At 41.0% G+C, this 27,051-nt stretch overlaps 1 protein-coding gene across 1 annotated transcript in view; it reads left to right on the plus strand.

The window, feature by feature from the left end:
* The window catches only part of cacna1g (calcium channel, voltage-dependent, T type, alpha 1G subunit), a 146,780-nt gene that overhangs the window by 53,483 nt on the left and 66,246 nt on the right, over positions 1-27,051 (plus strand). The window contains exons 3-9 of the mRNA XM_058061836.1: positions 1,401-1,513; positions 9,322-9,455; positions 16,887-16,984; positions 22,930-23,089; positions 24,025-24,319; positions 25,313-25,405; positions 25,494-26,340. Of these exons, the coding sequence (XP_057917819.1) occupies positions 1,401-1,513; positions 9,322-9,455; positions 16,887-16,984; positions 22,930-23,089; positions 24,025-24,319; positions 25,313-25,405; positions 25,494-26,340 (1,740 nt within the window). The remainder of the gene's footprint in view (positions 1-1,400; positions 1,514-9,321; positions 9,456-16,886; positions 16,985-22,929; positions 23,090-24,024; positions 24,320-25,312; positions 25,406-25,493; positions 26,341-27,051) is intronic.

The following is a 27,051-nucleotide window of genomic DNA, read 5'->3' on the forward strand; positions in this document are numbered from 1 at the left end:
GCTTTCCTTAATACAGTTTTTATTTATTTATCTATCTATTTTTTTTATTTATTGTAATTTTTTTTATTTTTTTTGATTTTTTTTGATTTTGTAATTTTTCATCCTGTACCGAGGTACAAAGTGTAGGCAAGAATTAAATCACACCTGTTTATTTCTCCTCATCAAATATCATGACATTGATTGACACTCCATGATTACGCAATGTTATGATCGGACCAAAAACTCCAAACATTGCAATCTCCTGGCACATTTTGGCAAATGGTTTCCATTTTTGTCATTTGTAGCCCTTGAATGTGTACATCCGTTGTTTGACGACAATGGATTGCACTTTCTTATGTAATTTGTATTTTGCTTTCATTGAAATTTGTGTTTAGGGCTCAAACAATCTCAAAAAAGACCTCCAAAATCTCGGGAAGGACTGATAATACAATATTTATAAGACTCCCATCAGCATGGTTGCGTTTGTCTGCAACATGACGAATGGTATTGTTGTTACTTTTGCCCCTTTTGTCAGGTCCATGCTGACCTAACTACATTATAGCTTGGTAGGATAAATGAGTAAGTTGGGACTAACGTAATAACAGGAAGATGGGTCATCTGTCTTTTGTGGGACATTTCCCTTTTTAGATCACACATCTGGCACATATAAACACACTTACGGATGGGTGACAGGTTCATCGTAATGTTGTTAAACTGGGATGCTGACTGGACTGTCATATTATGTGAATATGAATCTCCAAATATGTGTGACTTCAGAATGTATGTATTCTATACTGAAATATTACCGGCGTATATTGTGTTAAAAATAATAAGTAAGTATGGGCTGCATTTATGATCACACCGATTTGATCTGCACTTTGTAGACTTTGAGGAAACAATGGGAGAATGCATGGAGTCTGCATAGTCCTACTTTTTAGTTGTTTTTTTCTGCTATCCTGATTGGTTTCACCTAGTTTAGACCGGCATTAGTGCAAACAGGCCTCCGATAGAGACGCCTAAGTAGAATCAATTAAAGTAATGTGCTCCGCATCAAGATGCCTTCACATTCTCTCCAACTCCAATGCCAGATGCTTCATCATGATCTTACCGAGCTTGTCAGCATCTGTTGTTTTTGTTTTTGCCTTACTCATGCATTTTGTGTGAGTGTGTGTGTGTTTTAAGTGCATACCCAGCACCTGAATGTTTTTTATCCAACCTTGCGATAAAGGTTCTAAGTTAACAAGGTGAAAACTGGTGTTGTGAATTTCCCAACAGCCACAGGTGAGCGTCCAATGTCAGCGTGGTTTTTCCTTAAGGTCACCGGGGAAAGCTGAGAGAAGAACTTATTTTTAAGGCGTCAATGTTTTGTGTTTTGTGTGCTGTTATTTGTCCCTTGTGCTCCTTGACTGCCTTTTCCTATACATGGTTTGAACGAGCATCCATGTTGGTGATCCTGCTGAACTGTGTCACCTTGGGAATGTTTCATCCCTGTGAGGACATCGACTGCAACTCCGAAAGATGCAAAATATTACAGGTAAGACATTTTTTTACTTTTTATGAGCTTGTTTTACTATGCTGTATTCTGTCCAAACTGCCTTAATATCTTAACACATTTTTGCCATCTTCAGGGATGACTTTGTTAGTTGAGTTCTCGTCTTGTGACATCTCCTTTACTTCAGAACTACTACTTTAAATACTGTGACGCTGGCGAGTCAGTGTGGAAACGGTAGCTTTATTTGGCAGCAGCCAATCACAAGCAATCAGTGCACTCATAATAAGCCTAATTTTATATTACACTGTAACAGTATAACAGTCTGACTCAAGGTATCATCTTGAAACAAAACACTAAACTCACCACACAGCAACTTAACACTCAAAAGATATACCTGAGAAATATACACACCTGTATGAATATGAGTTGGGGAAACAAACTAACAACTTTTAAAGTTTTCACGTCTGAGCAAAGCATTAATTGCGGAGCTGCAATGACATCAGCCTCCTATTGCCTAATGCGCCAGCAGGCTCTGATTATTTTTCATAATTGTATATTTATTCATGCAAACAAAGAAATGTGGCTCATCTTGTTTTAAATGCATTCCATGTCTTTCGAAAAAAAAAAATTGTCCAGCGTGTCTGGCCTTTGTAGGTCCCCCCATTTGCATTACTGCAAATGGAAATAAACAAAGCTTTGTGTGGAGGCGTTTCCATTAAGTTGTGGCCTGTCTTTAACACAAAGCCAATACTAATGGAACAGCATTGTTTTTTTTTGTTTTGTTTTTTTCCCCCTGTTTTTCCAAAGGAATCATTTTGTGCGTCGGATGAGAGAGTCAAGCAGAGTGAGCAGCATGCATGCGGTGGAATAGATCAGCTTGTTATCTGGCACTGTTCATCTGTGCAGTGAGCTGATAATGTGGTTGCAAAGCGGTTTTAAATATATTCAATCTGAACAGTGCTCTGTTGTTCTTGTGATTGTGTTGTGAGCACTCTCATCCCACCTTGACGTATATTCCTTTGGATATGCAACTTTTATCTTTATGGTTCTGCTTTCATGAACCAATCTACAACAGCAGTTATCTGCCCACTTGTTTTTATGTTCATAGTAAGAGTAGATGATTTGGACTTGTAACTTATAATATAAAAATATGTGTGATAAACACCTGTTCCAAATTATTATGGAAGTAGGATTTTAGTATCATAAACATACTTTGCGTTTTTCATGGAATCCATGGATGACCTTGTGTCTTGTGGCTCTTTGATTACTGACATGAACCTCCAACAGCTGTATAATTAATTTGCCAGGTGAGCCCAATTAACTCATTCAATCACAGCCATTTATAGAAGGCCGCCAGCACACAGAATATTGTGTTCTTGGGTTGTATTGACACGGTATACTGTATACCAAATGAAAGATGAGACCCTCATTTTCATCAGAAAACAGTATTGTACTGCAGAGAGCAATGTGTTCTTGCAAAAAGGTAAGAAAAACTCAATTATCAATAGAAGAGAGACAGACCATCTTCACGCTTAAATATGTTGTTGTTCTCCAACCAAAAAGTCACAGTGTTTGATTATACAATTGAGTGTACTTTGTAAAAGTGCCATCGCCGTGTGCCTCGTGTCATTTGCGCCTCCATGAAGCACTCAGCCAAGAACGCTACAAAGACCGATGACACAGCACAGCATTGAAATTACAGATAAGAGCATGCAAAATGACAAATATGGGAGAGAAAATGAGCCGGGAGCCGTGTCTCTATGCTCTGCTCACATACTAACAAGGCTGATTCACGGACCCGGGTACTGGCGACATGTTGCTTTGAATGTATAAACCCTGAGACCTTTTGAATGGTGGATGAGAGTGAGCTTCCTTATTGTCCTCAACTTATGAGGCATATGCTGCTGTAATATATGCATGGCCGTGCGCTTGTCTGTCCATTTGTTTGTGTCTGTGATGAGAGTCTCCGACCCTTGATAATAGCATTCAGACGTGTGGCAGGCAGAATTAGCATACATACAGGCTGACATTTATTTTTGGCAAAGGTTTTTAGATGAAGTCGGGAAGTGATGCCTTTTTTTTTTTTCTTTAAATACTTTGTAAATCATACATTGCATTGCTGAACTTAGTTGAGTTCTACTACCATTATTTGCGATTCAGAAACATTGTTTGATTTTAGGGCTGCACGGTGGTCGAGTGGTTAGCGCGCAGACCTCACAGCTAGGAGACCAGGGTTCAATTCCACCCACAGCCATCTCTTTGTGGAGTTTGCATGTTCTCCATGTGCATGCGTGGGTTTTCTCCGGGTACTCCGGTTTCCTCCTATATTCCAAAAACATGCTAGGTTAATTGGTGACTGTATAAAAATATTGTATATAACAATATAAGTCACTAAAGTCATCATACAGCAACTTCACAGTCAAATTTACAAACATGTACCAATATAAAAAAAACAACTCCTTAAAAGTTTTCCCATACTGTATTGCATCTGAGCAACGCATTCATTGGGGTGCTGCAATGACGTCAGCCCCTCTCTGGGCTCCTCAAATAAAGACACACATCATCAAAAGTATAAGATACAGATGTATTTACTACAATAAAAACATGCCAGGTTAATTGGCAACTCCAAATTGTCCATAGGTATGAATGTGAGTGTGAATGGTTGTTTGTCTACCAGGGTCCAGGGTGTACCCCGCCACTCGTCCGAAGACAGCTGGGATAGGCTCCAGCACCCCCCGCGACCCCTCGTGAGAAGAAAAAAAATTCAAAGTGTCAAAAACCCTCAACACTGAAACATAAACTTGCCACAAAAAATATGTTTTTGGAATGGGTCAACAAATACTCCATCAAATATAGCTCTTTATGTTGTGCGGTATTAATTATGATTCACTTATTTCTGAATTTCAGTGGCAGCATTCATGCAACTTTTTCCAGAACACTATTTCCTCTAATTCTATTGTTTTTATTCGTCTCAGTACAGTAGTGCACTGCTGATGTTATCAGGTGCCCGATTATTGTTTCATAATGTTCTTGTATTCTCCTTCAATTATGCTGACATTGCTTAATTTGCTTCATTATTGTGTTGTGGTTATTTTACTCCTTAGGAACATTTCCCAAACAAAGACCAGAACAAATGACCACCTCTGGCCACTAAACGTAGAGGTTAAGCCCACTAGGAAAACTTATCTGAGACAAGATGTGTTTATTAGTAGTCTTTTTGGTTGGATGTTAATGTTGGGGTTAAGTTTTCCATCTTAAAAGCATCTCTGTGACTCGTCATGGTAACAGTAGCAACATGCATATTTTGTTCAGTTTCCTGAGACTTACTTAAGTGGGCATTTTTTAATAATAACACAGTGGAGCCGACGCGATGAGTTGTTCAACTGTTGAATCAACTTGAACTTTTTCACTGTACAACTTTTTGGGAAAGTCAGGTATCCTCCAGTGATCCCAAAGTCTTAGACTAGGACTTTTTTGTTTGATGATGCCAATTGAAATGATGATTCATCTTTCTGTGCAAGCGGAAAAAGATCAGGGACCATTATTTTAGGAAGTAAATTCCTGCTTCCCCCAGGAGAGGTCGGTAGTAGGGTCAGCGAACGCTAGCTGGTTTTCTTTTTCCTGTCTTGCTTTAGGCCAGTTTTTTTTTTTTTTTTTGCGGTTTTTGCTTTTGTGTGCATTTTCCTCTCTTCTGGTGCAAAGCTTGCTTGCTTGTGACTTACTTTTTACCCCTGTAGCCGCAGTATGCCGTATATTCATGTATAGAATCATGCGGTAATATTTGAACCGTGTGCAGAGTGTTTTAGATCCACAGATGTTGCTGTGGCACTCCAATCTGGGCTGCCACACTGTATTTAATAGCCTCTTTCACACACACACACACACACACACACACACACACACACACCGAGCGTGCATTAAGTGCTCTCAGCATTAGCGACTCAGCACACTTTGGACTTAAAGGCTGCATTCAAGAGGTGACGAGAGGGTGCCTAATGCTGGCACTGCCTTGACATGTTGATACCACACAGTGCAGCCTGCTGCTCGGTGAACACGTGTGTTTACTTTTGCTCTCAGGCAAATCCACATACACACGCATGGGGTATCACATGGGCTGCGGGAAAGAAATAAGGGAAATAGACACTCTCATACTGTAATCGTGCTGTGGAAATTATAATACGATGATATCAAAAATGATTCGCTCCATCAGTATGCACAGCAAATGCACTCAATTCATTACTTTGAAAATGTAATCATACTAACTGGGAAGTGCCGTGAAAGAAAAGGGGAAGAAAATAAAAAATAGAGCAATGAGAAAGTTTGAGGAGGAGGAATGCCATTAGTTCCCAGATGAATCACACCAAAGCAGAGATGAGGAGTGACACAATTCACAAAATATTCAACTTTTATGTCACTGGCAGAAAAAAAACTCAATTTTGACGACAACATAGAATAAATGAACAAAGACTGTAAAGTTACTGTCAACACATTGTTTTGTTGTGTTGAGCAAATAATGTGTCAACCTTTCAACAATATCAAAAGGACAACAAAGCTCACATCAAATCGCAATTCGCTTCCGTGTGAAATCCTACAGACAAAAATAATTATGCAGCTTAGTGACCACACCAACAACCACTAAGGGATTTACTTCATTTTTGTCATATAATGTCATTACATCCCCCTCGTAGACCCACCACCTACGGGGGCAAGCATAAGGGTCCGGTGCTTTTTGTGTTCTGGTTCTTGGGACATGGTAGGGTGAGGAGCTCAGCCATCCGGGAGGGGCTCAGAGTAGAGCCGCTTCTCCTTCACATCGAGAGGAGTCAGTTGAGGTGGCTCGGGCATCTAGTCCGGATGCCTCCCGGACGCCTCCCTTGGTGAGGTGTTCCGGGCATGCCCAGCCGGGAAAAAGGCCCCAGGGCAGACCTAGGACACGCTGGAGGGATTATGTCTCACAGCTGGCCTGGGAACGCCTTGGTGTCCTCCCGGTGGAGCTGGAGGAGGTAGCCGGGGACCGGGAAGTCTGGGCTTCCCTACTAAGACTGCTGCCCCCGCGACCCAGACCCGGATAAGCGGAGGAAAATGGATGGATGGATGGATGGATAGTGGATACACCTTTCACATTCTAGTGAGATATTAATGGCTGTCACAGGCACCAGTCAGGAGAAAACAACAGGACTCCAAGAATACATCAAGGAGACGAGCCTCTGCATGGCATGCACCATCATCTCAAAATATGTTTATTATTTTATATAACACACTTAATACTTCTGCCTCTGTCAGCTCTTTGTCCCTTTCTTTGCTCTGTCTAACTCTCATTTTAGTTCTAATGGATTGATCGGATTTCACAGAAAATAGCTACAAATGTGTTTTGTGTAAATAAAAAAAAAAAACGGTTTCACAAGACAAAATTCCAAAACTAAAGCAGATGGCTTTTAGATGGATTGTGTTGATCACTGGAGGAGAGAGTTGAGGCTCATTGAACCGACGCCAAGGTGCACTGAAGCTGTTCTGGTAGTTCATGGCGACCCAACACCAGGACACTTTTCATTTTGACACTTCACTTAATAGTTTGTCCCGTCGCCAAAGTTGGGGCTATGAAGCTTTCAATGTTGTTATTAACTGCATGCGTCTGGTGAGATTTTACAGGGTTGATGTGGTACACAGGAAGATAGGGTGGCGGGGGTTCCATTTTTGGCAGCGCCAACAAAGGTTTGTTTGGAACAAATATAGAAGGATGAGTCTGTGATGTCTGCTCCGACGATGTAAAACACTTTTAAAATACGCTTTTATTTTCATGAGCGGTATAGAATACTGAAAAAGGATCTTACAAGTTTATGTTACTATTGCATTGTAATACAATTTGCATGTTCCGTCTTTTAGAGTTTTAAAATAGATTTAGCTCTGTGCATTCATTTATTGGTCTCTTTCACACTGCAACGCCAACATCCAATTTTGCACGACTTGTCTCCATTGGAGGATGGCTGAATGATGTAGTCGAATTAACTCTGTAATTTTCTTAGACCGTAATGCAAATGTCCCGTTTCCCCTTTGGCAACATTTTGGCAATATTCCAAAAATGTTTGTTGGAGTGAAGATATTGGATTTATATGTGTCCCGCCGGTATCTCCTCTTCCTTGAAGGCAGGCAGAAAGGTGCGAATGTGTCGTTTTTGTGTAATCCTGGTAACGAACAAAGGGGCACTCACACTCTGTAATGCTGTGCTGTGCTCGGGAAGGCATGACACCTAAAGTCTGTATTCCTTGACTAATGTGAGCATTCAGTGCCGCACCCAAGGACGGTTGGAGGGCGGGCTTGAGTATGGTATACTTGCCCGGGCACATGCATGGGTGAACATCTTCGATATCCCATATCATCAATGCCATCAATTATGGAATGTGGCTCCACCACCTTCCATAATGGAAATTCATTCATTCATTTTCTACCGCTTATCCTCACAAGAGTCGCAGGGATGCTGGAGCCTATCCCAGCTGTCTTCGGGCGAGAGACGGGGTACACCCTGGACTGGTCGCCAGCCAATCACAGGGCACATATAGACAAACAACCATTCACACTCACATTCATACCTATGGACAATTTGGAGTCGCTAATTAACCTAGCATGTTTTTGGAATGTGGGAGGAAACCGGAGTACCCGGAAAAAACCCACGCATGCACAAGGAGAACATGCAAACTCCACAAGGGTGGAATTGTACCCTGGTATCCTAGCTGTCTGCGCGCTAACCACTCGACCACCGTGCAGCATGTTCATTGTCCTTCTATTTGGGTGCCGCTCTCTCCACCTTTACACGTTACCATTAACATGGCTTTCCCCTCAAAACATGGCTCCCCACTAGAAGTTAGACGCTCAACTTCCGTGATGTGAAATATGCACTTCCTTGTGTGGACGTCTGCATTCAACTTGACAGCCAATTTACAAGGAACAAGAGGTTGGCTTTGTTCTAAACTTAACAGATTTGTATATATTTATACATTTCTCTGTTCATGTTTGGATGACTCATCCATCTGTGGGTGTCCTGTGGTTTGAAACGCTTCCAGAATGTTTCTCATATTTTTTTTTTTTTTTTTTACTTCGGTCTGCATTCTTCTCCCCTCTCATCTCTAAATTCCTCATCTGGTCCTTCTCTCTTATTCATTTAAATTTCTAAATTTTCCTTCTTGCTCTTGTTTTCCCCATCTAATATGATCATGATCATATTTCCTGATGTTAAAAAGGACAGTTTTGTTTTGACTTGTCACTCCGTCATGTATACATGAGTCATGTGTAATGAGCTTGGAACACGGCTCAAGAAGGATCCTGGCGACAATGCACAAGAGAAAGCTCTCACCACAAAGTAATAAGTCTGTTGATGAAAACACGACAAGCACTATTGGAGACATTATGGCCGAGGCAGTTAAGGTCAGCGGTCAATCCAATCTTGTATGTACCAGTCACAATTTTCATTATGGCTTTATTTCTCTGCCAGGGTGTGAACTTGGGTTATTTTGGTTCCAAAGCTGGGTTCAAAGTTCATATTGGGGAATATTTATCAGCGTTTTATCAGTAATTGTTTCAAGCGGATAGCAGATTGTCATCTTAATGAGTCAAACTGTTATTTTGAGTAATGATATCCTGAAATTTCCAATGGCTGGACAAGCTTGTCTTGAGTGTTTTCATAGCTCATGATTATGAAATAAAAACCTTACTAGTCCTCAAGAACCGGTGTGCACCAAAATATGCCTTTTCATAATTCCTAATTGTTATTATGGTTGTCTATGACCTTGCAGCATCACTTTTCTTCTCGATATAAAAGGCTAACTTTGCTGTTTTGTGTTGGTTTATGTCCGCAGGATTTTGATGACTTTATCTTTGCCTTCTTTGCCATTGAGATGGTGATCAAGATGGTGGCTCTGGGCATTTTTGGCAAGAAATGTTACCTTGGAGACACATGGAACCGCTTGGATTTCTTCATTGTGCTGGCTGGGTAAGTCACAAAACATGGCTCACGTTGTCGTAATTGACTCTAGCAGCGTGGATGCGGCTGTACAAAGATATGATGATGATGACGATGATGATGATGATGATGATGACGAGGAGGGCTATTAGTGTTCATGTTGGCACCGCATTGAACTGTCTTTGTTTTCTGCCAAATTAAAAAGCAAATCCTAATCTCTGACATGCAGAGGTTGAAAAGTAAAGTCGACGTCCATGTTGCCACATGCATTGGCTCCACGATAGTCGTCACGAGCACGTCGATGACATGAAATGAAACTGAATTAAAATAGTAAAGCATAGAATAAAAAGTAACAAAAAATAAAAGCAACCTCTCCATTTCAATAATAAGACCACAACACTTATAATTACTGTCAGTTTTATAGGAGCAGATACTTTAAAACAGGGGTCTCAAACACGCGGCCCCGCAGGACACCAGTTTGAGGCCCCCGCCTTGATATGAAAGTTTAATGTTAGTGCGGCCCGCGCAAGTTTGATATGGATGCTGTATGGTATCATGTACCCAGAATTTTTTTTTACGTTTGATTAATGTTCATGTTAAAGGTTAAATAACTGTTAATAGTTATCCTCCCTATCCGTGTGGAAGTGGTAAGTTTTTGGCTATTTAAGTTTAAAGGAAATAACTTGAAGGCTACCGTTTAGGTCGCTAGCTCTCTAGTTTGCGAGTTAGCATGTGTCTCAAGACCCTGCAGTTGCGCAATATGTTGTAAATAAAAAGAGTATAAATGTGAGTCTCCAGTGAGTCTCGTGTTTCTGGACCAAAGTCAAGTTTTTAATTAATTTATGGGAGCACATACATAACCACTGAGCTGGAATTGAGTTTTATTCACATGTCACAATGTTGCAGTAGAGGCCACACAAGTCATTACCGATGCTTGCACGTGTCACGCATACAGTACATGGATCTAGTACATGTGAAAAATGTGTACTAATACTTACTAACTAGTCTGCATGTGTAGTGTACTATGTGACCGGGATGTTTTCAGATCAACCTAGACGTTTTCACACATCATCTTCTTCCTGTAGCGTACTTCCTGCTGTGCTTCTTTCTGTAGCAACTGTGGGGAAATGTCAAACAATGTGTTTTTTCCACACTTTCTTAGTAATATTTAAGTTTTAGCAGTTTGGCTTTGAATGATAACGATTGATTGACTTTAAAATTAACTTTACTCTAAGTGTTTTACAATTAAAATGACTTGTCAGGAGTGTTTCCATTGACTGGTGTTGTGGAAGTCCAGTTAAGCATAGAGCGTACCCTACACATTTGACTTAACGCTTACTCCTCCATGAGACTCCGCTTAGGCAGCCAAAGAAAGAGTGATCTGGGTGGGGGGCGGAGAAGGAGTTCAGGGGTACTACCAAGAAGGAAGGGCGATAGATTGGCAGAGAAAGGAATAGAAGCCCAAGTATCAGCTTCATTTTACTCCTTTCAATTTTTAATCCCGTCTGATGTGTGAGGAGAGACACCGCAGCCGAAAATAGTCACTCAGGCTGTCTTCTTGGTTTTGCTCGATTCGCTTAGACTCACCCTTTGGCCATGAATCTTTCATTAAAGCAGCTTGAAACCAGATATTCGTCTTCTGTACTCTACCTTGGCGTGAACAATGTGCCGCACATGATTGGGCTGATGAATGACGTCTTTTATTTCTAATGAACGTCCGGATATATAGCCTTTGCTGTATGTGTTATCAAATATTCCCTTTAGTACACTTTGTGGTCAAAGGTATCGGGACACGACCCTCTTCGGCCATTGTATTGGACCTGGTAGTCACGCCTACAAAGTCATTGAAGTAAAAAAGCCACCATGAAAATGACCTTCTAACCACCACTGGAGTAATATTGAATTAGTCTGAAGCCGTGGTGTATTGACATTTAAAATGCAAGTTTAGCACCTTTTTAATGGCTTGAAATATCGAACACATCCTCTTCCATTCCCACCCTGGGATGTGCCTCACCGTAGGAGGCAAGTGAGATGCATTGAACCTGAATCCTGAGTGTCTTCTTCTCTCCTTCTTTCTTCCTCTCAGTGATTTATCGATGCAGTATGGGTCTCCTCCAGTCTAGTTGGAGGGGTACGGAATGTAAGGTAGAGTATAAAAGCTGAAGGAGACTAGGAAAATCAATAGAAGGGAGGGAAACACCATATGAGAGAGGATGAGAACTTGATAGACACTTGTGGAGGTAAGAAAACAAAGGAGAAAAAGGTGCAGACACAACTTTGATCCATCCATCGTCGAATGGATGGGCTTGTACACATACCGGATTGGCATATCATGTTTTATTTTATTCCTAGTATTACTACTTCTTTTGATGTTTTACTATTCCTCCAATGGTAGTGATACTGAGAATGTGTGGACAAGTGACGTCCGGAGGAGAGAGAGAGAGAAAGGACACAGACAAGGATATAGCACTGATGAACAATGATGGCCGTTAAACAAAGTATCCACTGCCAACCACACACCCCCTCCCTCACTAAGCGAGCCACACAAAGACAACGTCAGAGCAGGACTGCTGCATTTCCTTGCCCAGGTTCCTCTCCATTAGCAAGATTGTCTTGCAAGTACAATGGGTCAACATATTGGCTGTAGATTATCAGTGATAGGGATAGTAGACAAAGGGACAGAGGTTGTACTATAAGTTTATAGTATAGTATATCACAAAGTATGAAGACAAACACCCCTTCAACCCTGTTTATTCTGCCCCAGATTTCATTAGGCGCTCTGTGGACTCTTGCATAACGATATCAATAGTAATACTCTTACTAATATGAGTACCATTTCTGTAGAAAACACACTCCGAACCATTGGCAAGTCTTACCGCAATCTGCTCAGCAAGCTTGGCAGACACGTTTCTGGACATGCAAGAGGAAAAAGATGTACATTTTGGTCTGGGAATGATTCCATAACTTATATGTTATAACTTATATGGTAATGGTTTTGAACATGCATCAGATTCCAATTGAGTGCATCCCATAATCAGTTCACAGTTCCACATGTCCAAAAGGAGTAGGAAGAAGCAAAGCTTATTAAATTCTACCCCTCCATCTGGTACTTTTACAATAGTAACTGTTACATTTGTTCACTTCCTGCTTTCCTAATATGGTTTAAGGTTTTTTTTAAATTTTTTGTCATATACCGAAGTGTTTCAAATGTAGTTCTTCCCTGAGATCATATTTCTCCTCTTCTCTTGTAGAGAAGTATTAGATGACATTTTTAGGTAATTGGTTATTTTTAGCCTTATGCATTATTTTAGCGACTCCAAATTGTCCATAGGTATGAATGTGAGTGTGAATGGTTGTTTGTCTATATGTGCCCTGTGATTGGCTGGCGACCAGTCCAGGGTGTGCCCCACCTCTCGCCCAAAAGACAGCTGGGATAGGCTCCAGCACCCCCGCGAGCCTCGAAAAAGCGGTAGAAAATGAATGAATGATTGAATGCATTATTTTAGCTGTTTGAAGATGAACTATATCAGCAAGTTTAAGTATTTGTGATTTTAGAAATAAGGAGTTAGTATGTTCTCTGTAGGCGGCATTATGAATTATCCTTACTGACCTTTTTTTTTCTTTTATGTTATAACTTATAACATAAGCATTGCTGGCAAAAAGTAGCATACTCCGTCAAGTGTCTGTACTTCAAATGCCGTATTAATGTATGTTCTATTTGCTGTTCACTCACGTCAAGTTTCTCTTATGACCTCCGACCTCTCTGCACTGGGTCAAGCAGTTAAACATGAACCAAGGTCACACTGTTGTGGAGTCTTTCACCATAATGGTGGACATCATAAGCACATAAGTATGAGAGTGGGCTGACAGTGAAAGTGTTGCTGCTGAGAGGCTTTCTATCAGATCAGCATGAAAACACTCCATCTGTCTTTTCCTCATGATTGTCCTCCATTCCACTTCGGCTAAATGACGCTACATGCGCTTACTTTCATATTACCATGGTTTTTAAAACCTCCTCCGTGCATTGGCGTGTAGCTATAATTTTCATTCATATTCATTGTTTTGTGTTTGATACATTTTATTGACTGAAGGGAAGTGGACTCATCTTTGTTTAAGGCGACAAAGGAATGCTATTAAGCAATAGAAACCAATGCTGAAGACCAACAAAGAAGTTATTACATCACGGCTTGAAATAAACATTGATCTTAGCGTGCAGCTTCACTCATCAAAAAAAGAATCAAAAATAAAAATCTCATCTGGTATTTTGTATCAGTCACACGGAAAGATCTGCTTTTGTTTTGTCATCGTTGTATCAAGCTCACAATTTGGCAGCCGTTCATTTTGTATTTTCAATTGAACCTAATCAACAAACGTGATTTATTGGTATTTTAACAAACACAATCATTGCAAACTTTTTTTTTTTTTTTTTTTTAGCTTTTGGGAATGTTTGACACATTTGATTTGCTTCCTAATTAACTTGTTGTTTTTGCAGTTTACAAAACGCATTCATCTTTTTAAAAATGAGAAGAATACAAGTACAGTATGAACTGTGAGTGGGATAGACAGGATAAGAAGACAAATACAGATGGAGGTGAACTTAGGACAAGGAAGGAGACATGTGATGTATGGTATCGCTCATCTGCACTTTGCCTGTCATACATCACTAATCCTATGTCAGCATGTGTGCATGCACATTTACGTTTGTTTTCAATGAAGGGTATCACGTGCTGTGCCATAATAGCACATGTTCACCATCTGCAAAAAGAAAGCGAGTGTCTGTTTTAGTGCACGCCGCGCGTCTGCCAGCACCTTTCATTGCATGATTTATTTGCATCTCATTACAACGTGCTGAGTTTGTCCTTGCAAGGATCTCTCTACATTAAGACTTGTGCATAAGTATCCAATTAGTATGAATGACAAGATGCAAAACCTCGCCTTTTATCCTCAACCTCAACTCTGTGTGTGTGGAACTGTGCTTCTTGGGCTGAAGTTGGGAATTCTCTGCACGCAAACTCTGTCAATGTCGGGCTTGCCTGCCTGCCCCCCCCCATCACCATAATCAACACAAGCTTGCACACAACTTTCTGTCATCCTCATTATTTGTGCAACACAGATGATACAGTTGTATCGTTGTAAGAATTTGAGGTTCTGGATGGACGATTGACTCACTGGTTGCATTGCCTTGACCTTCACCTGTGGCAGTGCTTCTCAAATAGTGGCAGGCCCCCTTGGGGGACTAAATTTAGACATGGTTTTAAGTTGCTGCAGATGTTATCTCAGCGTATTTGTATTACTTTACTACTCTTTCTAAACAAGTGATTGTATACAGAATGCTGGTGCAGAAAATAATTGAGAAGCACTACGCTGTGGTCATGACTCGTGACGGTAAGGACCAGATTTTGGAAACCGGTGGCTGATTCTGGGTGGATGGGCACACCTTTAAAGGTGGGGTGAGGAGCCTGGTCATCTGGGATTCGCCACAGCAGTGAAGAGCCAGTTTCATTGGGATCTTGCATTCAGGCTTGTCTAACCGGAAGGAGATCTTAGGTCAGGGGTCTCAAACACACGGCTCGTGGGCCAAATGTGGCCCGCAGGACACTAGTTTGAGGCCCCCGCCTTGATATGAAAGTTTAATGTTAGTGCGGCCCGCGCAAGTTTGATATGGATTCTGTATGGTATCATGTACCCAGAAAAAATTATTACGTTTGATTAATGTTCATGTTAAAGGTTAAATAACTGTTAATAGTTATCCTCCCTATCCGTGTGGAAGTGGTAAGTTTTTGGCTATTTAAGTTTAAAGGAAATAACTTGAAGGCTACCGTTTAGGTCGCTAGCTCTCTAGTTTGCGAGTTAGCATGTGTCTCAAGACCCTGCAGTTGCGCAATATGTTGTAAATAAAAAGAGTATAAATGTGACTATAGTCCTGTTTTGTCATGTCTACAGGGCTCTAATAATGCTTTGTTCATTTTAATCTGAAAAAAATAATTTGTCTACCCACCAACTATATGTGGTTTCTTAAGTTTTTATTATTTGCCGTTTTATTATTATTATTATATTTATTTATTTATTACTGATTGATTGATTTTCTTTATTCTTGATTTATTTACTTTTCATCTTATTTTGTGTAGAAAAATAAAAAGTAAGATATTTGAGAACAGTGGAATGTTTTATCAGAGCTTTTCTTGTAGAAAATTGGAACCAAAGCGAAGTTTTAAAAAAAAATTTGTTTTTAATAAATGTGTTTTTTTATTGGTTTTTTGGGGGGGGAAAACCTGATGTGGCCCAGTCTCACCCAGGCCCGAGCTCCAGTGGACCCCAAGTAAATTGAGTTTGAGACCCCTGCCTTGGGTAGACCTTAGGTAGACCTCGGACACTCTGGTGAGACTGAAGTTCCTCTGCCTCTATATACTATGTTGACCTAAATGACACATTTTTGCACATGGTGGAACCTAACTGATTCAAACTGAACTGGAAGTTAATTATATATATTTACCTCCAGTGTCACGACATGACACACACATTCATACCTCCGATACAGGAGATTGTAGGGTTTGCACATGTGTACGCACACTGCTCGCATGTGTTCTAAATTTGCGAGACAGACAGACTTGGAGTGTGTGTAAGGAGGGAATTCCTTCACCCGCACACCCCTTGAGCTGCACATGTGCTCAACATATGCTCCACAGTGCGAGAAGACACAATGACAAAGTCTGATCAGGACACAAGAAAAACATTGCTCAATGATCTTGTCCTAACCTCCCATCATCCACCTTGGAGCCTCCAAGGAGCCGCCTGGAAGACCGTTAGGAGTCTCAGCCTTACGAGCCAGACTCATCTCATGTTGCTCTTTTGTGTGCTGCTGACGCCACGCTTCTCCTCTCTCCGCTATCGATAACGCCATTGGGGATGCACGCACACCTCGCTCTGCTTTTTTTTTTTAAAGCTGATTTTGCAAGCGTGCGTGTGAATGCATGCGTGTTTATCAGGCCCACAAACATTGCGTGTGTGCTGCGCTCCATATACAAGCGCAAACACATGCACTGTGGTCGCGCTCCATTGAGCTTAGGAATCAAAGCATATTGTTTGCCAGAACACATGCATTACATTTGTCGTTGAAGGCAAGAATTTAGATTTGATTGGGCTTATTAGAGCATCAATTACTACTTGCCCACTGACGGTGAGAGAGCATTTTCTTGATGCAATACACAGACTGTATATTAGGGCGGTCAATTGATTCAAATGTGTAATACAAGCATTGTCACAAGGATTCTCTATCGCTCTCCGTTCCGTTTAACTGTCTCATTTCTGTTTGAGGTTCCTTCCTTAATGGGAATTTTTCCTTTCCTCTATCGCCAAAGTAATTCCTAACAAAGGGATCGTTTGGTTTTCTTTAATGTATACCTTAGATAACTTTTGTTAAATGTGACGTGAACAAAATTGACTTGGTTGTGTATGTTGCAGGATGTTGGAGTATTCCCTCAACCTGCAGAATGTCAGCTTTTCAGCAGTGAGGACAGTCCGCGTGTTGAGACCACTACGAGCCATCAACAGGGTGCCAAGTAAGTGCTTGACCACTCGGAACAAAAATCCGAAAAAGTATATTCAGCTGTCCCTCATTTATCACAGTTAATTGGTTCCAGATACAAGAAGGATTTCTTATTAACTCATTCAAGCCCAGTCATTTTTCATAAGCCGTCCCTCTCTGTACCGGACATTTTTGTGTCCAGAATATTGTGTTCGTCTTCATCTTTCATCAGGAAAAAAAGTTTCTTCCTACCTTTTCTCCGTTCTTTAGTAATCAGCTGTAGAACAGAGGTAAGTTTCGGCAAAATATCAGTTCTCAAGAAATAAAAGGATTATTGTGAAAAGACACATTTCAAGCATAACTTTCACTTTGATACAAATTTAGGCAAAATGTCTAAACAATTTTCATCAGGAAAAAAAGTTTCTTCCTACCTTTTCTTTGTTCCTTAGTAATCAGCTGTAGAACAGAGGTAAGTTTCGGCAAAATATCAGTTCTCAAGAAATAAAAGGATTATTGTGAAAAGACACATTTCAAGCATAACTTTCCCTTTGACACAAATTTAGCCATATATATTTAGGCAAAATTTCTAAACAATTTTCATCAGGAAAAAAGTTTCTTCCTACCTTTTATTCGTTCTTTAGTAATCAGCTGTAGAACAGAGGTAAGTTTCGGCAAAATATCAGTTCTCGAGAAATAAAAGGCTTATTGTGAAAAGACACATTTCAAGCATAACTTTCACTTTGATACAAATTTTGCCATATATATTTAGGCAAAATGTCTAAACATTTTTTTTTTTTTTTTTTACAAATGTAGCACACGTTTGCTTCACACATATTGATACATTATGACGCATTCAACCATTCCTCATCCTCATTTGAATTGGTGGTCCAGCCCTGTGCGGAAAATGTCATTTACTGCATGGATGTGTTTGCCGAGGCTGATATTTGTCCTCTGTCCTGTTTTTTCATCCCTTCAGCAGTCTAATCAAGAACTCTAAAGAAGCTTCCATCATAAATCTGAGTGGAGATGTTTGTTGAGCTCCAGCTATTCTGAGGTGCACTTACCCAATTTAAATACACGGGCACTCTGGATGCTGAATGAATTCATCTCCTTGTGTGTAAGAGGAGATTTATGGCATTGATGCAGGCAGCCACTTTTTCACTCAGCAGTTTTCTCACTTATGAAAAACACTAAAAAGGACAAAGCCTTAGGTTGCCCTTTTCAGAGTCGGACACAACAGTACTTTTGTCTACTATCACTATGCACACTCTCACTTGTCGTTGTTGGGTTTTACAGTTTAAAGGGATGGTATGCAACTGGCTTTTTGATGCCATAAAATATTACAGCACCACATTAAACTTAACACAAATAAATAAATACATTAATTAATTACAAAAATAAAAATGAATTAAAAAAAAAAAAACTTCAACGAAATTTGGAAAGATGGAAATGAAGAAATGTAACAGTTACTGATTGTAAAAGTACCAGATGGATGGGTAGGATTTAATAAGCTTTGCTTCTTCCTACTCCTTTTGGACATGTGGAACTGTGAACTGATTATGGGATGCACTCAATTGTAATCTGATGCATTTTCAAATGAAATAAAACCATTACCATTAGCAAAAGTAGTTGAAAAATTTGGCTATTCCGTCAATTATCGCTAAACATTCGTCGCAAAACTTTGACAACAAACGTGCATCTGTACGAGCAGTACATCCAAAAGCTGCATAATTTGACTTTTTATTTTTACTTGAGTACAACAATAGATATTGTTTCTGTTACTAAATGGTGTCATGGTGGTGACGATTATTTCCATTACATTTCAATGTTCCCTGTTAGAAAATGAATTGTAAATCTGACCAATTATGAGGACAATCCCGGTTGCCCAATGGGTAGCGTTTGACTTAGAATGTTCCATTACAGAAGGTGCTGGGAACTTTTGCACCATGATAACCACAAGGCAGTAGCTGTACGTGTGATTAATCTCGTGACTGGGACAGTAGTAAATGTGGCTCCAGTCCAGTCATTCGGACTCAGGCCGGGCTGCCTACTTTATCTCCTACTCCCAGATGTTGGATGTAATATCTCCTCCCCTAGGTTAGCTGTGCATATATACCACAGATGGCTTCACATGAATAGAACTTGCCTTGGACAACTCCAACTCGGAGATGTCATTCTCATTAGACTCATGGGACATCCGTGTGGTGACACATAGAGAGTGGGGGCAATTTGCATACTGTAAGCATCAAGGGATTTAACATGGCAATATTAACCTGCATCCTACCACAATAATAATGCAGCCATTCATTATTTTTTTAGGTTGTTCGCCATCAAATAAAGATTTGCGTATCTACGAAATGTGGTCAAAGCTATTTTTTGATAATTTTGACAACTGCTTATGCCGACATAGGTCAGCCAATTGGAGCCACATAAACTGCAAAGTCTGTATCCAATATAGGAGCAAATACCTACACAGTTATCAATAGGCTGTCCCAAGTTAATGTAGATAAACAGGCATTGTAAGTGCTATAAAAAGTAAATGGCATGTGTAATAATGTAAACTTAGTCAAGCATAAAATACATCTCAATTATAAGTGCAATTACAAGTCGCCCATTAAATCTAACATGGACCCATACCATACATGTACTATATATATATAGTATATATATGTATAGTATATGGGCAGGCAGGTGATATACAGTACACCACCTCAGCTGCTGTATAATGTAAAAAGCTATTAGTGTGCATTTGGAGGTCAGCTGAGTCCTTTCTTGAACCTGAATACAGTAGAGTCATCCTTCGCGACACCACCGTTCACTCCCTCACTCTTTTCTGGTTATTGAAATTTTTTTAATGTTATGTTAATGTTATGTAAAAATTATTTAATGTTATTTAATGTTAATGTTATGTTAAAATTATTTAATGTTATTTAATGTTAATGTTATGTTATGTAATGTTATTTCATTGTTGACTGTGGCTTGTGATTGTTCCGGTCCATGGAGATAAATTCATGAATGGACCTCAATTCAGTCTTGTCATAATTGTAATAATTGTACATATTCACCATGTCCTTCTACCGAAAGAATGCAACAAAGATCCAAAGATTTTAGACTTTTAGAGGTTCTACTGTAGTTCCATTTTCAAATAATGCAGTCAACTGAGAACCAGCACTTGTTTTACCACCCGTCATATTAACGAGCGCTTTCACAAGGAACGGAATAATGGCTGACTAATTGATGAAGGGAAGCACTTTGCCTGTTTTGGGGGGGGGCGTTAATGGTGACCTGAACAGTACTGACTGATGATCTGGTGTCCATCGAGAAGAGATGATTATGACTGCACACAATCACACTCCTTTTGTGTTTATAATCCTGAACCCAGAATAGCCTTTCTTCATTGTTTGGATACAATGTCTGACCTTTGCCGAAAGCCTCATCAATCAGAAACATGCATATATTTGCCTGCATGCTCACCCTAGAATGCATCACCTGTTATTACTCCCCAGCAGAATAGTGATTCATCTTTTTTGGACAGTACATGTGTAGAATTATGCCATGCACATTGACTTCCTTCCATATCATCCCCCAAAGACAACATCGTCATTGACCTCCCAGCTTCCAGCTCTGAGTGTGTTCTTGTCTTTGGCAAACGCATGGATTAAAGATCTTGAAAGAACAACCTAATGTACTTTCCACAGTAGGTCGTAGTCGCGTCTAAGTTTAGTTGTGTTGCTGACAAGAAGGTCCCTTTGAAGACGGAGAGTCGGACTTTGTATTTGAGGGCAGACACGACACGAGACGGTTGCCAGTGGATGAAAGCAAAGGAATTCTGTGTAATGCTTTTCTTTTCTAAGCTGTTGAAAGATTTTCAATGTGCACTGTGCAAAGTATCCGGCCCCCCCACGCTGTGAGCATGCAAAGGGGTGTTCTGTTGTTGAAAGAAAGATTAAGCAGTTACACGTTCAATCCGAACACGACAGAGTCATGTTGTCCTTTCCAAATAGCCTGGGGATTGCGGGTTTACGTGATTTGTCAAAGAGTGCTGAGAAAACGTGATTCTTTATCTTTGTTGATGCACATTATATTTACATTGAGATCATTCAGGTAGCGGGAAATTAGTTGAAATAGTTCTTGAATAGGTTAATTTGATGGAATCTTTTTACGTTTATTTACTTCGACCTCACTTATGGCCGTGACCGAAGAACGAGATTACAGATACAAACGACCATTGTGTTTCCTGATTTGATTTGATTCGAGCTGGCTTGGGAATGCCTTGGGGCCCTCCTGGTGGTTGCGGATCAGGAAGTCTGGATTTCCCTTAGACTGCTGCCCCTGGACCCGGACATGCCGGAGAAGATGATGGATGGATGGATGGATGCGTCCTCCCAAACATAAATCAACACTAATAAAAATACCTATGTACATATAAACATACACATGTTCGAAAGGGAATGGGAAGAAGTCAAAACTTATCTAGTCCCACCCCCCTAAACCACCCAGATTCCAACCTCATCCCAACAAAACATATATTATTCCTTGTCTACCAGAATGAAAACCCCACATCCAACCACCCTCACCCAGCTTGAGGCACCCAACTACGTGCCAAGAGCAACCAGTTCATTACTAGTCATTGTATCGTACGGAGTCCAGTCCAGGAACCACTCCAACTATACAGCCAATGTTATGGTATTGTTTCAGTGAGATTGAAAAATAAAAGTGAGAGAAAAAAGAAAAATATTCTTTAAAATACCTCAAATTAAATAATCACACTTGAGTCTTTTCATACCACATGCTGCAAAAGTGTCAGCCACAAACGCTTACTAAAAGTGTATGACTTGACTTTTTTCATATGTTTTATTTTTCGTTCACAATTGTGGCCAAAACAAAAGCACTTGCTTATTTTCTTTCCTGGGCATCTTTGTCAGGAACCGCTGATATCGAGCTAGTTATTTTCGATTTGGCTCAAATGAGAAGAGACGCAGGTGTACACAGGCTCTGGACTGAAAGAGGCCATTAGCTTGAAAATACAAAGATTATAACCCTGACTAGAGCTGAACATAGCCAGTCAGGAGAGCAGAGTTAGCAAAACCTCATTTTCTTTCTAGCGGATAGTTCCCTGATCTTACACGGCCACCTGCCTTCTTGCTACGTTTCAGCACAGCGGCCACCCGCATCGAGGTCGGAGGCGCACAGGTGGAGGAGGAAATGATTGTTATCAAATATGAAAGATGGATGGCTTGGAATGTGGGTTTTTGTGTTTGTTTTCATTAAGAACTTGGGAGAGGCGACCACCTCGGTCATTTTATGACTTGGCTAAGTTGAGCGTGTTCAGTGTGCATTCGCCATTGACAAACAATCGGCAAAACCCAAGGTCCTAATTGAACACCTGAAGTCAGGCGTTGCTAAGCAACTTCTAAACATCTCAGGACAATCATTGGTTGGGGATGCTGGTGTGTATGGTTTGTGTTTGGTAGTAGAAGGCCCGTGAAAGACTACACAGGTATGAGGTACTCCTTACATCGTCACTCATCCACATATGTCAGTACTTGTGGACTCTACTTTTTTAATTTTTTTTTAATTTTTATTTTTTTGTATTTTTTTGGACTCTACTTTTGAGTCATTTTGTTCTATATCTACTGTATATTTTCAAAAATACTCTTTATTCAATACAAACAGTTTACTTTCACTCCAAAAATAAATCCTTATGCAATCTAATGTGACCGAGGTGATAAAAGGTGCGTTTAAGGTACCGGGAAAGTTGTGTATTGTTTAGTTTTTGCGGTATGTGCACATGTTTTATTGAACGCAAAGCCAGAGAGGGTTTTCATGTAGCGTGTGCCCATCCGCGGCACACAACTAATAGCTTTCTATTGTCTCAGTATGTCAGTATCATGTTCAATGTTTTGTACTCATTTTTGATGTCACTTTAAAAAAAATGTTATACTGAAAAATAAATAAAGTCCTTGTGTCTCGTCTCAGGTATGCGCATCCTGGTAACCTTGCTGCTCGACACTCTGCCCATGCTGGGCAACGTGCTGCTGCTTTGCTTCTTTGTCTTCTTCATATTCGGCATCGTGGGAGTCCAGCTATGGGCCGGCCTGCTCAGAAATCGCTGCTTTGTAGAGGATAACTTCTCCTTGTGAGTACCTTATTATTAAGGAAAAGGTTAGAATTGAGGTTAAAAGATGGCTGTGACAAAATGAGGCATCACAAAACCAATCAACGTTAACGAGCCATTGTTTGCGAGACCCGTTTACTGATATTCACCTTATTGATCCTGTTGCTTTCATTCCATGTGGGGGCAAGTGCACAGTTATAGGATTTATGTGTTCATTGTTATTTGCTTAATAGGACTGAGATAAATAAAGATGAGTCGGCTAATAGGCCTGCTGTGGATTGGTTTAGGGGAGATGGGTCAGGTCTTGGGGGGGACCTTGACCCAAACAAGCCCATCCGGGTCATGACCTTTAGTCAATAAGGTTAGCATTGATGGAGTCTCATCACGGTAATGAAATGTGCAGAGAAGAATGAACAATAAAGTGAGGCCATGTTATTCATTCATTTTCTACCACTTATCCTCACGAGGGTTGCTGGAGCCTATCCCAGCAGGCGTACACCCTGGACTGGTCCCCATCCAATGAGCCCATGTTATATTCACCCTAATTTTAGTCAGTTACATTGTATACCCAGCATTTCCCCAAAATGTATCAGAGTGCAGAAAGTTGGGACGTGTTTTATTAATTGACAAGCAGACATGCATTGCTTTTGAATGATGTATTTGCAAAAAAATTCAACCAGAGAAAGTGTGTATTTTTCTAATCTACCAAGACCACACACACTTTCAAAACATTTCAGACAAACCAATGACCTCCAGTGTTACTTTGATGCTATATTTGCTCTTGTTTTTCTTCATTCTTCTGTCCCAGCTCAACATTGGAGCGTTTCCAATCATTTTGTCCTTATTAATCATCCAAGACTTTTAAGCAAGATTAAAAAAAAAAGTAAAAATATAAAATGTTTACTCTGATTAAACGTATACGCCACTAATAGCAATGTCCTCTAATTTCTCCCCAGTCCTCTGTCTGTGGAGCTTGAGAAATACTACCACACCGAAAACGATGATGAGAATCCTTTCATCTGCTCCCAGCCCCGAGAGAACGGCATGAGGGACTGCGGCTCGGTGCCCAAGCTCTATGACGAGGCAGGCCTGCAATGCAATCTCGACATGTACTCGTACAACAGCACTGATAACACCACCTGCGTCAACTGGAACCAGTACTACACCAACTGCTCTGCCGGTTTGGTTAACCCCTTCAAGGGGGCCATCAACTTTGACAACATCTGCTATGCCTGGATCGCCATATTTCAGGTAAGGCGGGTGGAATAATACTTATTCATTCATTCATTTTCTACCGCTTTTTCCTCACGAGGGTCGCGGGGGGTGCTGGAGCCTATCCCAGCTGTCTTTGGGCGAGAGGCGGGGTACACCCTGGACTGGAATCACAGGGCACATATAGACAAATTCACACTCACATTCATACCTATGGACAATTTGGAGTGGCCAATTAACCTAGCATGTTTTTGGAATGTGGGAGGAAACCGGAGTACCCAGAAAAAAACCCACGCATGCACGGGGAGAACATGCAAACTCCACACAGCCGAGGGTGGAATTGAACCCTGGTCTCCTTGCTGTGAGATCTGCGCGCTAACCACTAGACCGCCGTGCCGCCCGAATAATACTTATAATAGTAATAATAATTACTCAAAGGCAAACTAACAAGGTTTAAGTAAAGAGGGATGGAAAACCAGATTGTAACAAAGAGGTGGCAAAAGGTTTGCTAATTGCCCTGCGGCAGCTGGTATGTCATCGGAATATGGCTTTAAACGATTAACGGGACATCACATCCGCCGCATAATCACACTGCCTCAATTTTCCACCCCATTTGTTAGCTATCTCCACATCATCTGCAAAGCTTTTGTCTGTTTTCATATATTTCTGTCAGGCGATGAGTGTCATGGAGGACAAAAGCCAGATTGGGGATTAGTTCTCCCACTGGTGTGACTGTTATTGGAGTTTGTCTGTGTGTGGTGAAACATGCCAGAGAAAACTGGGGGGATTAGTTTTCAGTTGGATTTTTGGAGGGTCATCACGGTGGTTGAGTGATTAGCAATGTTGCGTTACAGCAGGGAAGTTTTGAGTTTGAAACCTTTTATCCAGGTTGTGATTGTGCCGGTTTAGTTTGTGTTTGTGTTCGGTTCTTTGAGTAAAAATGATAATTAGGAGCTTCATCGTAAGTACTTTCTCAAATTGTACATCGTATTGTTTTATTTTTTTTATATTGTATTGTTTGTTTTCCTTCAGGTGATTACTCTGGAGGGCTGGGTGGACATCATGTATTTCGTGATGGATGCTCACTCCTTCTACAACTTCATCTACTTCATCCTACTCATTATCGTAAGTGCTACCTCCTGATGATTGCATAAGTTCCTCTTTTCATGTATTTGTCACGACTGCTGGGATAACAACTTTTCCTTGTTCTTAGATTGGCTCGTTCTTCATGATCAATCTATGCCTGGTCGTCATTGCCACTCAGTTCTCAGAAACAAAGCAGAGAGAGAGTCAGCTGATGAAGGAGCAGAGAGTACGCTTCTTGTCCAATGCCAGCACCTTGGCCTCCCTCTCCGAGCCGGGCTCCTGCTATGACGAACTCCTCAAGTACCTGGTCCATGTCATCCATAAAGGGGCGAGACAGGTGGCCCACGTTTGCAGGTTCTTAGCTCGCCGAGCAGGACTCAACATCGCTGCCTCTCCGCCTCCAGTAGAACCCCAGCAAAGGCAAACCCAAAGGAGAAGGAGGAAGTCTTCCAAGCAGGGGTCATTGTCGGTTCAGCACATGGTGCACCCACATTACCATTACCATCTTGGCAATGGTAGTGTACGAGGAGGGGCCAACGTCCGCTGTCTGGAAGGTCGAGATGTGGAGTCTTCTTCTCATAACAATACTGGGGGGGCTGTCGCTTTAGCCGTGCCACTGCCAACAGCGTCAGCAACGGCGGACGCAAATCTAGCAGGATTTACCGATTCGCATTCCACTCTTGGAGTATTCCACCTCGAAACTCTTTGCTGTACGCCCTCGACCACAACCCTATGGCAAACACCAGGCCAGTTCTCTTTGACACCAGTTTCAACATCAAGGGCCATGAAGCGGAACTCTGTGCCCTTTGCTGCTCCCGGGCCCAAGAATTACCCCACCCTGCAGGCAAGAGCTCTCGCAGAGTCCAGACGAGGAAGCGTCGCAACGAGCACGCTCACAAATATCAGCCTCAACATCCCACCGATAAACCATGGCAGGAGGCGGCAGAGCTTGGTGGACACCCTCAACCCAGCAGGTAGATCATTGCTGCTTTTGGTTCTGTCAATGTTCTGAGTCGAGGGATGAATCTGAGGGCTGATCTTGGCAAAAATGTGGATTCAAGTTTGATGCCATAAGACCAAAGTCATTTGATGCCAAAGTCATTTTAAAGTTTTTAAAACACCCCGAAGGGAATGTACCAAAAAAATCTCACCCCTTGAGTAGACTCAGAGCTCGACAGTAACAATGTACCGATGGCTCGGGGCAAGTTAAAACAAAATTCGGGCAAGTAAATCGAATCAGTGATATTCCTGTCGGGGAAGTGCACTTTGGCATGCCATACTGAGAAGAGTTTTTTTTTAAAGCGGTTCTTGTTGGGTGAAATTACGGACTGCGTAATTTCGGTGGTAATTTGCAAAACAATCCTTGCAAATCTTGAAATGGACCAATCAGAATCGTTTATTTAGACCACAGTCCGCGTTTTACCCACACCCGTTCTTGTTCGCGATCAACCAATCAGCAATCGTTTGACTACAAAAACATCTATCATGGCGTCCCTGCCAACATCGTCTAATTCTTCAACAACTTCTGAAAAAAAACACCAAAAAGTGATGAAACAGTGCCTCCTAAACGAGTATTTTATTAGCCGCAGCAAATCAAATGATAGCACAGGTGAGTGAATCACATTGAATCACCCAATAACTTGTGTTGTCATTTATTATTTAATAAGCACAATGTTTATTCAATC

The sequence above is a fragment of the Doryrhamphus excisus genome, chromosome 22 (genome assembly GCF_030265055.1).
Source record: "Doryrhamphus excisus isolate RoL2022-K1 chromosome 22, RoL_Dexc_1.0, whole genome shotgun sequence".
Taxonomy (NCBI): domain Eukaryota; kingdom Metazoa; phylum Chordata; class Actinopteri; order Syngnathiformes; family Syngnathidae; genus Doryrhamphus; species Doryrhamphus excisus.